General features: G+C 48.1%; 1 protein-coding gene across 1 annotated transcript; it reads left to right on the top strand.

The window, feature by feature from the left end:
* Nucleotides 1-205: 205 nt before the first annotated feature.
* FKBP2 (FKBP prolyl isomerase 2) lies at nucleotides 206-9,529 on the top strand. The gene is given in 6 exon segments (XM_032234229.1): nucleotides 206-272; nucleotides 275-381; nucleotides 5,812-5,924; nucleotides 7,337-7,383; nucleotides 7,565-7,600; nucleotides 9,327-9,529. Coding segments are annotated over 6 exon segments (423 nt in total). The 5' UTR covers nucleotides 206-214; the 3' UTR covers nucleotides 9,389-9,529.
* Nucleotides 9,530-12,972: the final 3,443 nt, after the last annotated feature.

The raw sequence follows: 12,972 nt of genomic DNA, 5'->3' as shown, positions 1-12,972 counted from the left end.
AGGCTGCAGATTCTTCCCACCTGGAACAAGCCCCCCTCCCCTGTTCCCAGGATGGTTTTTTTTTTAATAGACAGCTCTGTTTTGGGCTCTCCCGCCCTATGAAGCCGCCTCTCGCTGCATGCCGTTCCAGCCATCCCGTACCCGCGTCGTGATTTCCCCCAGCGCGTTGCGGCTCTGCTAACCCGCGAGGCTCTCCTCCGCAGGGGCTCCAGCGATGCAGACGAGCCTGGGGACGGCGCTGCTGACCTTAGCCCTGTGGGCGCTGTGCTCGCCGGGCTGAGCACGGAAGGGAAACGGAAGCTGCAGATTGGCGTCAAGAAGCGAGTGGACAACTGCCCCATCAAGTCCCGGAAAGGCGACGTGCTCCACATGCATTACCCGGTGAGTGTGGCCGGAGTTTAATGTAGCCGGAGCTTAACCAACTGGGAATGGGAGGTGGAAGGAGACAAACGTGTTCAAGAGAGTGTTAGAAACCGAAGCAAAATCGAGAAACCCCTTGTTAAACAGTGGCTAAAATAGGCACCCAGGTATGTGCGTACGAGGCATCGTCTTTCACTGTAATGTGACGGGTTTTGTTTAGTGCTTTCCAAACTCGGCAACTTTTAAGAGACACGGACTTCAACTTAACAAGCATGCTGGCTGGGGATTCTGGGAGTGGACGTCCACCCATCTGAAAGGATGCTGGCTGGGGGATTCTGGGAGTGGACGTCCACCCATCTGAAAGGATGTTGGCTGGGAGATTCTGGGAGTTGAAGTCCACCCATCTGAAAGGATGCTGGCTGGGGGATTCTGGGAGTGGACGTCCTCCCATCTTAAGGATGCTGGCTGGGGGATTCTGGGAGTGGACGTCCCTCCCATCTTAAGGATGCTGGCTGGGGGATTTTGAGAGTGGACGTCCACCCATCTGAAAGGATGCTGACTGGGGGATTCTGGGAGTGGACATCCTCCCATCTGAAAGGATGCTGGCTGGGGGATTCTGGGAATTGAAGTCCACCCATCTTAAAATTTGCCAAGTTCTCTCCCCAGAGTGGGCAGTTCCTTTTGGCTTGAGGACCAGATAAGACTTGTTAGGTTATGTTGAAGTGGGAGGAGAAGGAAGAGCAGGGCCATTTTGAGGTGGGGGGGGTGTTGAAGAATGCTTACCTCTTAAAATCCCCCCCAACCCACTCAAATGCAGAAGAAGGCCACATACCTCCCACTTTGGAGTGCTATGCATCTCTGGATCTTTTGCATACTTCAATACAGCAAGTCATCGCCTTGCAACAGTTCATTTACGACAACCCTGTGACTTATAACCATTTTTCACACTTACGACTGTTGCAGCATCCCCAGGGTCATATGATCAAAAATCCAGATGCTTGACAAATGACTCATATTTATGACGGTCTCATTGTCCTGGAAATCCACCCAAGTCCCCCTGCAAACCAAATACCCCCTCCCCTCTTTCTCTCTCCCTCTCTCCCTCTCACCCACCCTTTCTCTCTCTCTCTCCTTCTCCCTCCCTCCTACCCTTTCTCTCTCTCTCTCTCCCTCTCTTCCTCCCATCCTTTCTCTCTCTCTTCCTCCCACCCTTTCTCTCTCTCTCTCCTTCCTTCCTTCCTTCCTTCCTTCCTTCCTTCCTTCCTTCCTTTCTTTCTCCTTTCTTTCCCACCCATCGGTGTAATTCTGGATGGTTTGATTCAACAAAGGGTTTGTGTGACAGCCGGCCAATTGTGAAATGGTCTCCTTGTGGAGAGTTCACTAGAAATTTCCCACAAGGCTGGAGAGACTTGAAAATTGGCTTTTATTGCGAGCCTGATTCTGAGTCAGCCTCCCGGAGTTTGCACACCTCAGCTGCCTTTCAGTTACACACCCTCGCTGAGTCACCCACAAACGCCTGTTCCAGGGCAGCCTTAAGCAGAGAGTGAATAGCTGACCAGGGAAAACTCCCGTGTAATTTGTGGACTTTCCTCGCCAAGTTGGAAAGAATGACGTGGCCAAAACCTGATTCCCCATTCTCAAGTTTCCCTTTGAGCTCTGGACACACCTTTCTCTCATCCCTGCTCAAATTTTTCCTTTTCTGCCCTCAAATCAGCTGTCAGTGGAAATTATCCAGTGTTCCAGTGTTTTTTCAAGAGGGAACTGGACTTTCTGGTTTTTTCTTCGAAGGCATTTCGTTTCTCATTCAAGAAACTTCTTCAGTTCAATTTTCAGAATTGAATCCTAATTCTTTCATTCATCCAGCTTACGTATTTCTAATAATAATACACATTTATGTTAAGATAGCAATAGCAATAGCAGTTAGACTTATATACCGCTTCATAGGCTTTCAGCCCTCTCTAAGCGGTTTACAGTCAGCATATCGCCCCCAACAACAATCCGGGTCCTCATTTTACCCACCTCGGAAGGATGGAAGGCTGACTCAACCCTGAGCCGGTGAGATTTGAACAGCCGAACTGCAGAACTGCAGTCAGCTGAAGTAGCCTGCAGTGCTGCATTTAACCACTGCGCCACCTTGGCTCAGTGTCTTTCAGATAGTCTTTCATATTCAATTATTTCATGTTTCAATATATTGTTCTAATGCCAATTACCATATTATTTAAACTACATCATAATAAGGTAAAAAGGTTCCCCTCGCATGTATGCGCTAGTCGTTCCTGACTCTAGGGGGCGGTGCTCATCTCCGTTTCAAAGCCGAAGAGCCAGCGCTGTCCGAAGACGTCTCCATGGTCATGTGGCCGGCATGACTCAATGCCAAAGGCGCACGGAACACTGTTATTACCTTCCCACCAAAGGTGGTTCCTATTTTTCTACTTGCGTTTTTTACGTGCTTTCGAACGGCTAGGTTGGCAGAAGCCGGGGCAAGTAACAGGAGGTCACTCTGTTACGCAGCACTAGGGATTCGAACTGCCCAACTGCTCTCCTTTCTGAACAACAAACTCAGCATCTTAGCCACTGAGCCACCCTATATATAATAATACCGCTGTTCAATTGCTGAACTTCCCTCTTCTTATTGCTTTTATTTTATTATGTAAAAATGTGTATACTAGTATTCCCTCTTTTTCTTATTTCTGTCTCTATTCTGACTTTTAATCATGTCACCCTTATATTAAAAAAACCTTTCTTTTTCTTAGGAAAGAAAGAAAAAGTTGTTTAATAAAGGGTGACATGATTAAAGCTAGAATAAGGGATAGAAATAAGAAAAGAGGGAATGTTAGTGTACACATATTTATATAACAAAATGAAAGCAATAAGAAGAGGGAAGTTCAGCAATTGATGGGCGGTATTATTATGTATAGGGTGGCTCAGTGGCTAAGATGCTGAGTTTGTTGAGAAAATGTGGAATGATTGAACAATGATAGACTCCAACCCTGTATGTTTGCAATGGATGGCTGTGAAAGTTGGACCATGAGAAAGGCTGAAGGCCAAAAAATTGAGGCCTTTGAATTCTGATGCTGGAGAAGACTCCTGTGAGTCCCTTGCACTGCAAGGCCATCCAACCGGTCAGTCCTAGAGGAGATCCACCCTGGCTGCTCTTTAGAAGGACAGATCCTGAAGAGGAAACTCAAGGACTTTGGCCACCTGATGAGAAGGAAGAAGGACTCCCTGGAGAAGAGCCTCATGCTGGGAACGATGGAGGGCAAAAGAAGAAGGGAACGGCAGAGAAGGAGGTGGCTGGATGGAGTCACCCAAGCAGTCAGCCTGAGCTTAAATGGACTCCAGAGGATGGGAGAGGACAGGAAGGCCTGGAGGAACGTGGTCCATGGGGTCGCGATGGGTCAGACACGACTTCGCAACTAACAACAAGAAGACTGCAACCTAATATAAATGTATATTATTATTAGAAATACATAAGTTGATTGAATGCAATAATCATGATTAACTTTATTAGTTTTATATGTATTAGAATGTATGACACCCAGGTGCCACACGGTTCAGGCATTGATTTGTGATATTTATTAAAAAAAAAAACTTTTAAAATAACGTTTTCTTTCTACCCAACATCTCTCGCCCACATTGGTGCTTTGAATCCTCCTCATTTCTAACTTGCCTCCCATATTTCACTCCCTGCATCTATTTGCGTTAAGATAACCATCGTTCATTATTTCATCATTCAGTGTTTCCATGCATAGTTCTAATACCAGTCACCGTATTATTCAAACACAACAAGATTGTTCCAATCATTAGATGATTCTAGTCTAAGCTGCGTGAAACAAAAAAGTCCAGTTGCCGCTTAAAAAAACACCTTGGGGATAACCATGCCCTGGATGACGGAGTATTTCCACTGTCAGGTGATTTCGGCGACAGGAAAAACCAGAATAGTAGTGACGTGTCCACAGCGTGCAATGAAAAGGGTGTTTCGCTTCTTCTCGTAATAGCAGTACAGTCACCCAGCAAAATAGGTCTGTTTAGTGATCGATTGTATAAATCGTGGCTCTGGAGCCGCATGTGGCTCTTTCATTCTTCTGCTGCGGCTCCCTGTCACCGGTCAGCATTACAGTTGATAGGGCTTTCAGTTAGGACAGGTAGAGAAAAAGGACGCCAGGCTAGGAAAAGGCTGTACGGTGGGGGAAGCGGACTTCCGGTCAGCAGAGGAAAAAGGACGCCGGGCTAGGAGGAGACTCTATGGTGGGGCAACTGGACTTCTGGTCAGCTCCAGAATTGAACGGGGGGGGGGGGGGGGCTTCTGGTTAGGACCTTTGTGGCTCTTTCAGTGTTTAAGGTTGCCAACCCCTGGTATAAATAAATGAACTATACCCCATTGCCCTATTTCAGGAAGATTTGGGGCCCTGTAGAAAATTCATCCTCTGGCAGAGAAAAAATTCCTTAATTCCTTAAGGGCAGGAGTCAGCCATCTTAAACACTCAAAGAACCACAAAGGTCCTAACCCGAAGCCCCCTTGTTCAATTCTGGAGCAGACCGGAAGTCCGGTTCCCCCCACCATAGAGTCTCCTAGCATGGCATCCTTTTTCCTCTACCTGTCCTAACCGAAAGCCTTATCAATTGTGGAGCCAATCAAAAGTCCTGTTCCCCCACCATAGAGTCTCCTCCTAGCATGGCATCCTTTTTCCTCTATCTGTCCTAACCAAAAGCCCTATCAATTGTGGAGCCAATCAAAAGTCCTGTTCCCCCACCATAGAGTCTCCTCCTAGCATGGCATCCTTTTTCCTCTACCTGTCCTAACCGAAAACCCTATTAATTGTGGAGCCGACCGGCCACAGGGAGCCTCAGCAGAGGGATGAAACAGCCACATGCAGCTCCAGAGCCGCAAGTTGCTGCCCCCTACACTAGGGATAATGGTTACTATCAATGACTTTAATATGAGATTTAAATAAATGTATAAAAGAGGCGGGGATAGAATAAAGGCCGGCCTCCTGCTCTTTTATTACAGCTGGGGGGAAAAACAACCCCTTCCAGCTTTTGAGGCCCAGGTAGTCCTCACCTTGCAGCCATTCATTTAGCGACCAAAGATCCAAAGGGGCTGGGGAAAAAAGTGACTTTTGTCTGCACTTATGACAGGGGGTGGGGCAGCATCAAGGATTGTCTGTCATTTTATGCCCAGGATGTAAGGGGTCTGTAAATATTTTCCCAGCCCTCTTTTTGACTCCTGCAGTGTGCAGGTCCTCAATGGAAGGCAGGTTGGCAGCCATGGTTTTTTCTGCAGTTCTGATTCTCCTCTGAAGTCTCCGTCTGCCTTGTTGGGTTGCAGAGCCAAACCAGACAGTTATAGAGGTGCAGATGACTCAATGATTCCTCTGTAGACCTGAATCAGCCGCTCCTTGGACAGATTCGCTCACCTTCCATTTAATTTTCCTCTCTGCCCCTTCCCAGGGAAAACTGGAAGACGGGACGGAGTTTGACAGCAGTTTAACTCGCGACCAGCCCTTCATCTTCTCCTTGGGCACCGGACAAGTCATCAAAGGCTGGGAACAAGGCTTGCTCGGGTAAAATCCAACTTCTGAGGAACGAAGGCTCGAATGGATTTGGGGCGCCCACGATGGGCGAGCAGAATCAAATCTTTTATTAATAAAAGGGAATTATTTGTAGCTCAGCGTTGACACGAGGAGTCCCTGGTGCTCTCTGAGCTCGGTGGTTTTCTTGCAGACGTTTTGTTACCCAACTAGGTAATGTCATCAGTGTTAGGAGGAGGAGGAGAATTGTGGGGTCCTTGGTGCTCTCTGAGCTTGGTGATTTTCTTGCAGATGTTTCGTAACCCAGTTAGATAAGGTCATCAATGCTAGAAGGGGGTGGAATTAATGGAGAGGAGGAAGAGGAGGAGAAAAAGGACTGTGGGCTCCTTGGTGCTCTCTGAGCTTGGTGGTTTTCTTGCAGACCTTTCATGACCCAACTAGGTAACGTCATCAGTGTTAGAAGGGAGTGGGATTTGTAGAGAGAAGGGCGAGGAAGAACAGGAGGAAAAGGACTGTGGGGTCCTTGGTGCTTTCTGAGCTTGGTGGTTTTCTTGCAGACGTTTCATGATCCAACTAGGTAGCATCATCCGTGCTAGAAAGGAGTGTGAGGTTTGCCGCAAATGTCCCTTCTAGCACGGATGATGTTACCTAGTTGGGTCACGAAATGTCTGGAAGAAAACCACCAAGTCAGAGAGCGCCAAAGACCCCACAGTCCTACTCTCTAATCCTCCTCCTCCCTCTGTCGTCGTCTTCTCCTCCCTTTCTTCTTCTTCTTCTTCTTCTTCTTCTTCTTCTTCTTCTTCTTCTTCTTCTTCTTCTTCTTCTTCTTCTTCTTCTTCTCCTTCTTCTGTCCCTCCCTTCTAGCACTGATATTACCTAGTTTGGTCAGGAAACGCCTGCAAGAAAACCACCAAGCGTAGAAAGAGCCTAGGACCGCATAGTCGTTGTCCTCCTCCTCCTTCTCTCCCTCCCTCCCTCCCAGCACTGATGATGTTACCTAGTTTGGGTCACGAAACGCCTGCAAGAAAACCACCAAGCGCAGAGATCACCAGGGACCGTTCATATATTTTACCCTATCACGTTCCAGAATTTGGGCTTCATTTCTCCCAGATTAACTGGGCATGCCCTGAGCATTTCCTCCTGGGACTTTTTGAGAGGAGGCATTACTTTTAGCTTGCATATTTTAATGAAAGTACAGAGCATTCCATTCCTTGGTCCTTCTCTGTAATATCCGAGGCATTTTTGGCAGCGACCCGGGAACAATATGGGCCTGTGTTGTTTCATCCAGGTGATTTATCTTTAATGTAGCCTTTGCATTGTTTTTTTTTTAATCGTTTATAATTTGGAAGGGCAGAGTTTAAAAGAGTGGAGACTAAAATTCTAGTCCTCAAGATTTGTCGACGCCAACAAAACACTCGTCTTTGCCATTTCTTTTGCCGTTTCAGGATGTGCGAAGGGGAGAAAAGGAAGCTAGTCATCCCTTCGGAGCTGGGTAAGGAACTGAGAGCGAAACCAGTAGCGGAATAACCCTGGGTGGGCACCATGCTCCACTATGCTCTGGCATTGCTTCGTTGCCCCTTCGCCTTATTTAACTTTTCCGGAGCTTGAGAATAAGTATTTCCTTGCATCATTGGATACCCGGTTGATTTGGTTTCTGTCGTCTTACCTCGCAGGTTATGGAGATCGGGGAGCACCGCCCAAAATCCCAGGTATTCTATTTCTTTGCATCTCGTCATCGTTATTTTTTTTTTACAAATCAGGCAGTAAACATATACAACACACCTTCACACACACCCCATAACAACCACCCAGTGAGGTGGGTCGGGCAGAGAGAGAGAGGAGGGCTGTCCCAGTCACCTAGCTGGCTTTTATGCTCAAAGTGGGTCTAGAACTCACTGCCACCTGGTTTCTAGACTGGCATCTTAACCACTAATCACTGAGCTGGCTTTCATGTCTAAGGCGGGATTAGAACTCACCGTCTCCTGGATTGGCCCAAAGTCATCCAGCTGGCTTTCAAATCTAAGGCGGGACTAGAACTCACCGTCTCCTGGTGATTGGCCCAAAGTCATCCAGCTGGCTTTCATGTCTAAGGCGGGGCTAGAACTCACCGTCTCCTGGTGATTGGCCCAAAGTCATCCAGCTGGCTTTCATGTCTAAGGTGGGACTAGAACTCACCGTCTCCTGGTGATTGGCCCAAAGTCACTGTGATGGCTTTCATGTCTTAAGGCGGGACTAGAACTCACCGTCTCCTGGTGATTGGCCCAAAGTCATCCAGCTGGCTTTCATGTCTAAGGTGGGACTAGAACTCACCGTCTTCTGGTGATTGGCCCAAAGTCATCCAACTGGCTTTCATGTCTTAAGGCGGGATTCCTGGTGATTGGACCAGCCAGCCATAGACCAGGAATATCCTATTCTGTTAACCAAGCAATGAAGAATTTACATCTTCTGTAACATCCTTGCCTTAATTTCTCTCATTGGGCTTTATCCTGATTGGACTGACTTCGTTGACGCAAGGACAAATGTTTTTATCAGTTGAGGAAATATGAAAAATGCAGAAAGACAAAAGAAAAATGAGAATAATGGGAACATGGGGAGGAGAAGGGGAAGAGGAAAAAAGTGGCTCTTTGACTCAGTAAGGTAAAGGTTCCCCTTGCGTATATGCGCTAGTCGTTCTCGACTCTAGGGGGCGGCGCTCATCTCATTTCAAAGCCAAAGAGCCAGCGCTGTCCGAAGACGTCTCCGTGGTCATGTGGCCGGCATGACTCAACTCCGAAGGCGCACGGAGCACTGTTCCCTTCCCACCAAAGGTGGCTCCTATTTTTCTACTTGCATTTTCGAGCTGCTAGGTTGGCAGAAACTGGGACAAGTAACGGGAGCTCACTCCGTTATGCGGCGCTACGAATTCGAACTGCCGAGCTGCTGACCTTTGTGATCGACAAGCTCAGCATCTTAGCCACTTTGCCGCCACGTCCCTACGGCTCAGAGCGTGTTACGGGCTCAGTAGAATAAGCTAATAATGCACACCTCAACTTTTTCCTTGTGCATAATATTACGTACTAGCTATTTCTATAACAACAAACCCATCCAATCAGCAAAACCCAAAATCAAAGTTGCATGGGTTTCCCTCCCCCCTCCATCTCAAGCCCAAAGTCCAGAAAAGGTTTCCGAGTCGGAACAAAATTAATTGCTTGTTCTTTCATCGAAGCGAGTCAACTTAGCCCTATTTGCTAACTCCCATCAACTTTTGCAGCCGATCGGAATCAAAATACCCTTCCATTTTTATGGATTGGCTTCATTCACATCCCGCCACGAGGGTTTTTCTTTTTTTTTTTTAAAAAAAGGACCACATCTCAGTTCTCCGCCAGGGCTTTTCCATCCATCCTTCAATCTCTTTGCCTTCTTCTTTCTCTTTTTTTCCCCCCACGCTGTTCCCAGGCGGTGCCACGCTCATCTTTGAAGTCGAACTGCTGAAGATTGAGCGTCGCCAAGAACTATAGCGGCGCGTCTCGTCCAAGGAAGAGGGGCTCGCGGGGTAGGGGGCCGCACGTGGGAAAACGGGCCGGACGGGCCGGAGAAGGAGCTGGAAAAGGGGTTTGTCACTCCTTAAATGGGCCAAATAAATTTTAAAAAAAAGCACAGATCAGATTTTGCGCCATGAATGCAAAGTGGGGGAGGAAGTCACCTGCGGGCGGGCGGGCCAGGCGAGGACGGGATGAGGAAAGGGTTCCTATTTTTGGCACTCTAGTCCTCCGTAGAGGGTCAGCCTGCCAGGCTGATCTCCTGCCCTCCTGAGACCTTTAAAGCTGATCGAAGGCCCAGCTTGGGGGGAAACTGTCCCAAGAGACAACATTGCATTGTGTTCAAAAGGTTGCCAGTATCCAGGGGCATTTAACCATAAGGAGGAGGGGAAGCGGTGGGTTAGGAGGAGGGAGTGGGGGGAAGAGGTCTGAATGATTTGTGGTCCTAAATTGAGCAGGAATGGATGCCTGTTCCAAGTCAGGATTAATATTTATGAATTTTGGCAACTTTGAGATGGGTGGACTTCATCCCCCAGAATCCTCCAGCCACAATGCTTTAACACGGGTGGACTTCAGCTCCCAGAATCCTCCAGTCACATGCTTTAAGTTGGGTGGACTTCAACTCCCAGAATCTCCCAGCCAATCTGCTTTAAGATGGGTGGACTTCATCTCCCAGAATCCCCCAGCTAGCATGCTTTAAGTTGGGTGGACTTCATCTTAAAGAATCCCTCAGCCAGCCTGCTTTAAGATGGGTGGACTTCATCTCCCAGAATCCCCCAGCCAGCATGCTTTAAGATGGGTGGACTTCATCTCCCAGAATCCCCCAGCCAGCCTGCTTTAAAGGGTGGATTTCAATTCCCAGAATTCTGGCTGGGGAATTCTGGGAGTTGAAGTTCCCCCCCCCCCAATCTTCAAGCTGCCAAGATTGAGAAATTTAGACCTTATGAGATTGAGGCCTTAGACCTTATATATATATCCTAGACGGAGAAGAGACCACCCTAGAATTCTCCACTCTCCCCATGGAATTCTGGAACTTTCTCCAAAGAATCCCTCAGAGTTCTCCTCACAAGCTTGCAAAAAAAATGAAAAGAAAAAGACTTTGTGTGTTTGTGTGTGTGTGTGTGGGGGGGGGGGGCTAGGTTTGTGTAAGGACAGCAGGGACTCCGTAAATAAAGGAACGGAAGTTCCTGGCCGTAAGGAACTGGCGAGAAAGCGAGATAACAGGATGAGTTTTGAGTTTGCACCGCTGAGCATCGCCTTGCTCAAGTGTGAAAAAAGGCTGGGTTTTTGCCAGCCATTGTCTTTCTTAGCCGTGCCATCCCAGGCATTCGTGGCCGTTAACAAGCGTTTTGCGTTTGTGGAAGGGTGGTGGGTCCTTCTGGAAGGTTCCGTCGGAGTTGGGTGCAGAGCGGCGGCTTTTCCCCACCCCGCGATGTTAAGTGGGAACAGTTCAAATCGTGGCTTGTGCTCCTTTTTAAGAAAAATAAAATAAAAACGGGGGGTGGGGGGGAAGAATCACATGTGGGCTTAATTGTGGCTTTGTCCACAATTTTGTGTGTGTGATCACTTCAGTTCTTGGAAGTCCTGTAGAGCTAGTCCTCGGCTTAAAACAACCGGCGAAAGACCTGCTAGGGTTAAGTGAGTCGCGCTCGATTTAATGACCATTTTTGCCCCGAGTAAGCAAAGCGCTACAGCTAAATGGTGTAGGGGTTTCCTGCCTAAGCAGGGGGTTGGACTAGAAGACCTCCAAGGTCCCTTCCAACTCTCGCTATTCTGTTCTGAGTCACATAGTCGTTAAGCGAATCCAGCTCTTCCCTATTGACTTTGCTCGCCCGAAGCCCAGTGGGAAAGTTGCAAGTGCGTGCCAAAACATCCAAATTTTGATTACGTGTGGATGCCACGGTGGACCTAAGTGAGAGACAGATAGAAAGAGACAGAGAGAGACAGACAGCAAGAGTGAGAAAGACAGAGATCAAGAGAGACAGAGAAAGACAGACAGCGAGAGAAAGATATAGAGACAGACAAAGAGAGAGAGAGACACAGTGAGAGAAAGAGACAGAAGGACAGAGAGAGAGAGAAAGCGAGAAAGAGATAGAGACAGAGACAGAGAGCGAGAGAGACAGAAAGGCAGACAGAGAGAGAGACAGCGAGAGAAAGAGACAGAGAAAAAGACAGAAAGAGACAGAGAAAGCGAGAAAGAGATAGAGACAGAAAGAGACAGAGAAAGAGAGCGAGAGAGACAGAAAGGCAGGCAGGCAGAGAAAGAGAGAGACAGCGAGAGAAAGAGACAGAGAGAAAGAAAGACAGAAAGAGACAGAGAGAGAAAGTGAGAAAGAGATAGAGAGACAGAGACAGAGAAAGAGAGCGAGAGAGACAGAAAGGCAGGCAGACAGAGAAAGAGAGAGACAGCGAGAGAAAGAGACAGAGAGAAAAAGACAGAAAGAGACAGAGAGAGAAAGCGAGAAAGAGATAGAGACAGAAAGAGACAGAGAAAGAGAGCGAGAGAGACAGAAAGGCAGACAGAGAAAGAGAGAGACAGCGAGAGAAAGAGACAGAGAGAAAAAGACAGAAAGAGACAGAGAGAGAAAGCGAGAAAGAGATAGAGAGACAGAAAGAGAGCGAGAGAGACAGAAAGGCAGGCAGACAGAGAAAGAGAGACAGCGAGAGAAAGAGACAGCGAGAGAAAGAGACAGCGAGAAAGAAAGACAGAGACAGAAAGCGAGAAAGAGATAGAGAGAATGCAGGGAAGAGAACGAGGGAGACAGAAAGGCAGACAGACAATGAGAGAAAGAAACAGACAGTGAGAGAGAAAGAGACAGAAAGACAGCGAGAGAGAGGCAAAGAGACAGAAAGACACAGAGAGGCAGAGAGACAGAGGCAGAGAGAGGGAGGGAGGCATTAAGCTTTTGCTCAGCGGTGACTTAAGGCCGGAAACACGATGCCGGGATGAGCTCCAGGCCCTGCAAAGCATTCCTTCCTTGCTTAGTTCAGCCGCTACCACCAAGAAGGGGGGGGGAAGGGGGGGGGAGGGAGGCTGCTCTGTCTACAATTCCATTGGGACAATCGAGGCAAAGGCGTCTCTCACTGGGGGCCTGCCTGCTGCCGTCTGTCTGTTTTTTTCCATCTCTAATTAGAAGCAGCTTGAAAGGAAGAGCCTTTTTCGGAGGGGGGGGGCGCTAACCAGAAGTCCTCTTCTCCTCCCCACCCCCTCCAACCACCCCAGTGATCCAAGAAACTGAAGATTTTTAAGAAGAGATTGGACAGCCATTTTTTTTTCCTCCTGAGCGGTACAGGGTGTCTCCTGCTAAGGGGTTGGACTAGAAGACCTCCAAGGTCCCTTCCAGCTCTTACTCTGCAAACCAAAACAGACAGCCAGAGTTGACCCGCGGCCAGCATGGTTTAAAAAGAGGAGAGACGCGTGGCTAAACCGCGATGCCTGGAATAGCTAGCTATCCAGGGGTTCCCCCCCCCCCCCGTAATAATTCCCAGCGAGAAAAATAGATATATTTTGCTGCAGGAAAGCCGCACGGCCAGAAGGTTACACATTTCTAAAAACAGCAGGG

This window comes from Thamnophis elegans, chromosome 17 (genome assembly GCF_009769535.1).
Source record: "Thamnophis elegans isolate rThaEle1 chromosome 17, rThaEle1.pri, whole genome shotgun sequence".
Taxonomy (NCBI): domain Eukaryota; kingdom Metazoa; phylum Chordata; class Lepidosauria; order Squamata; family Colubridae; genus Thamnophis; species Thamnophis elegans.
This window is presented reverse-complemented; position numbering and strand designations above follow the sequence as displayed.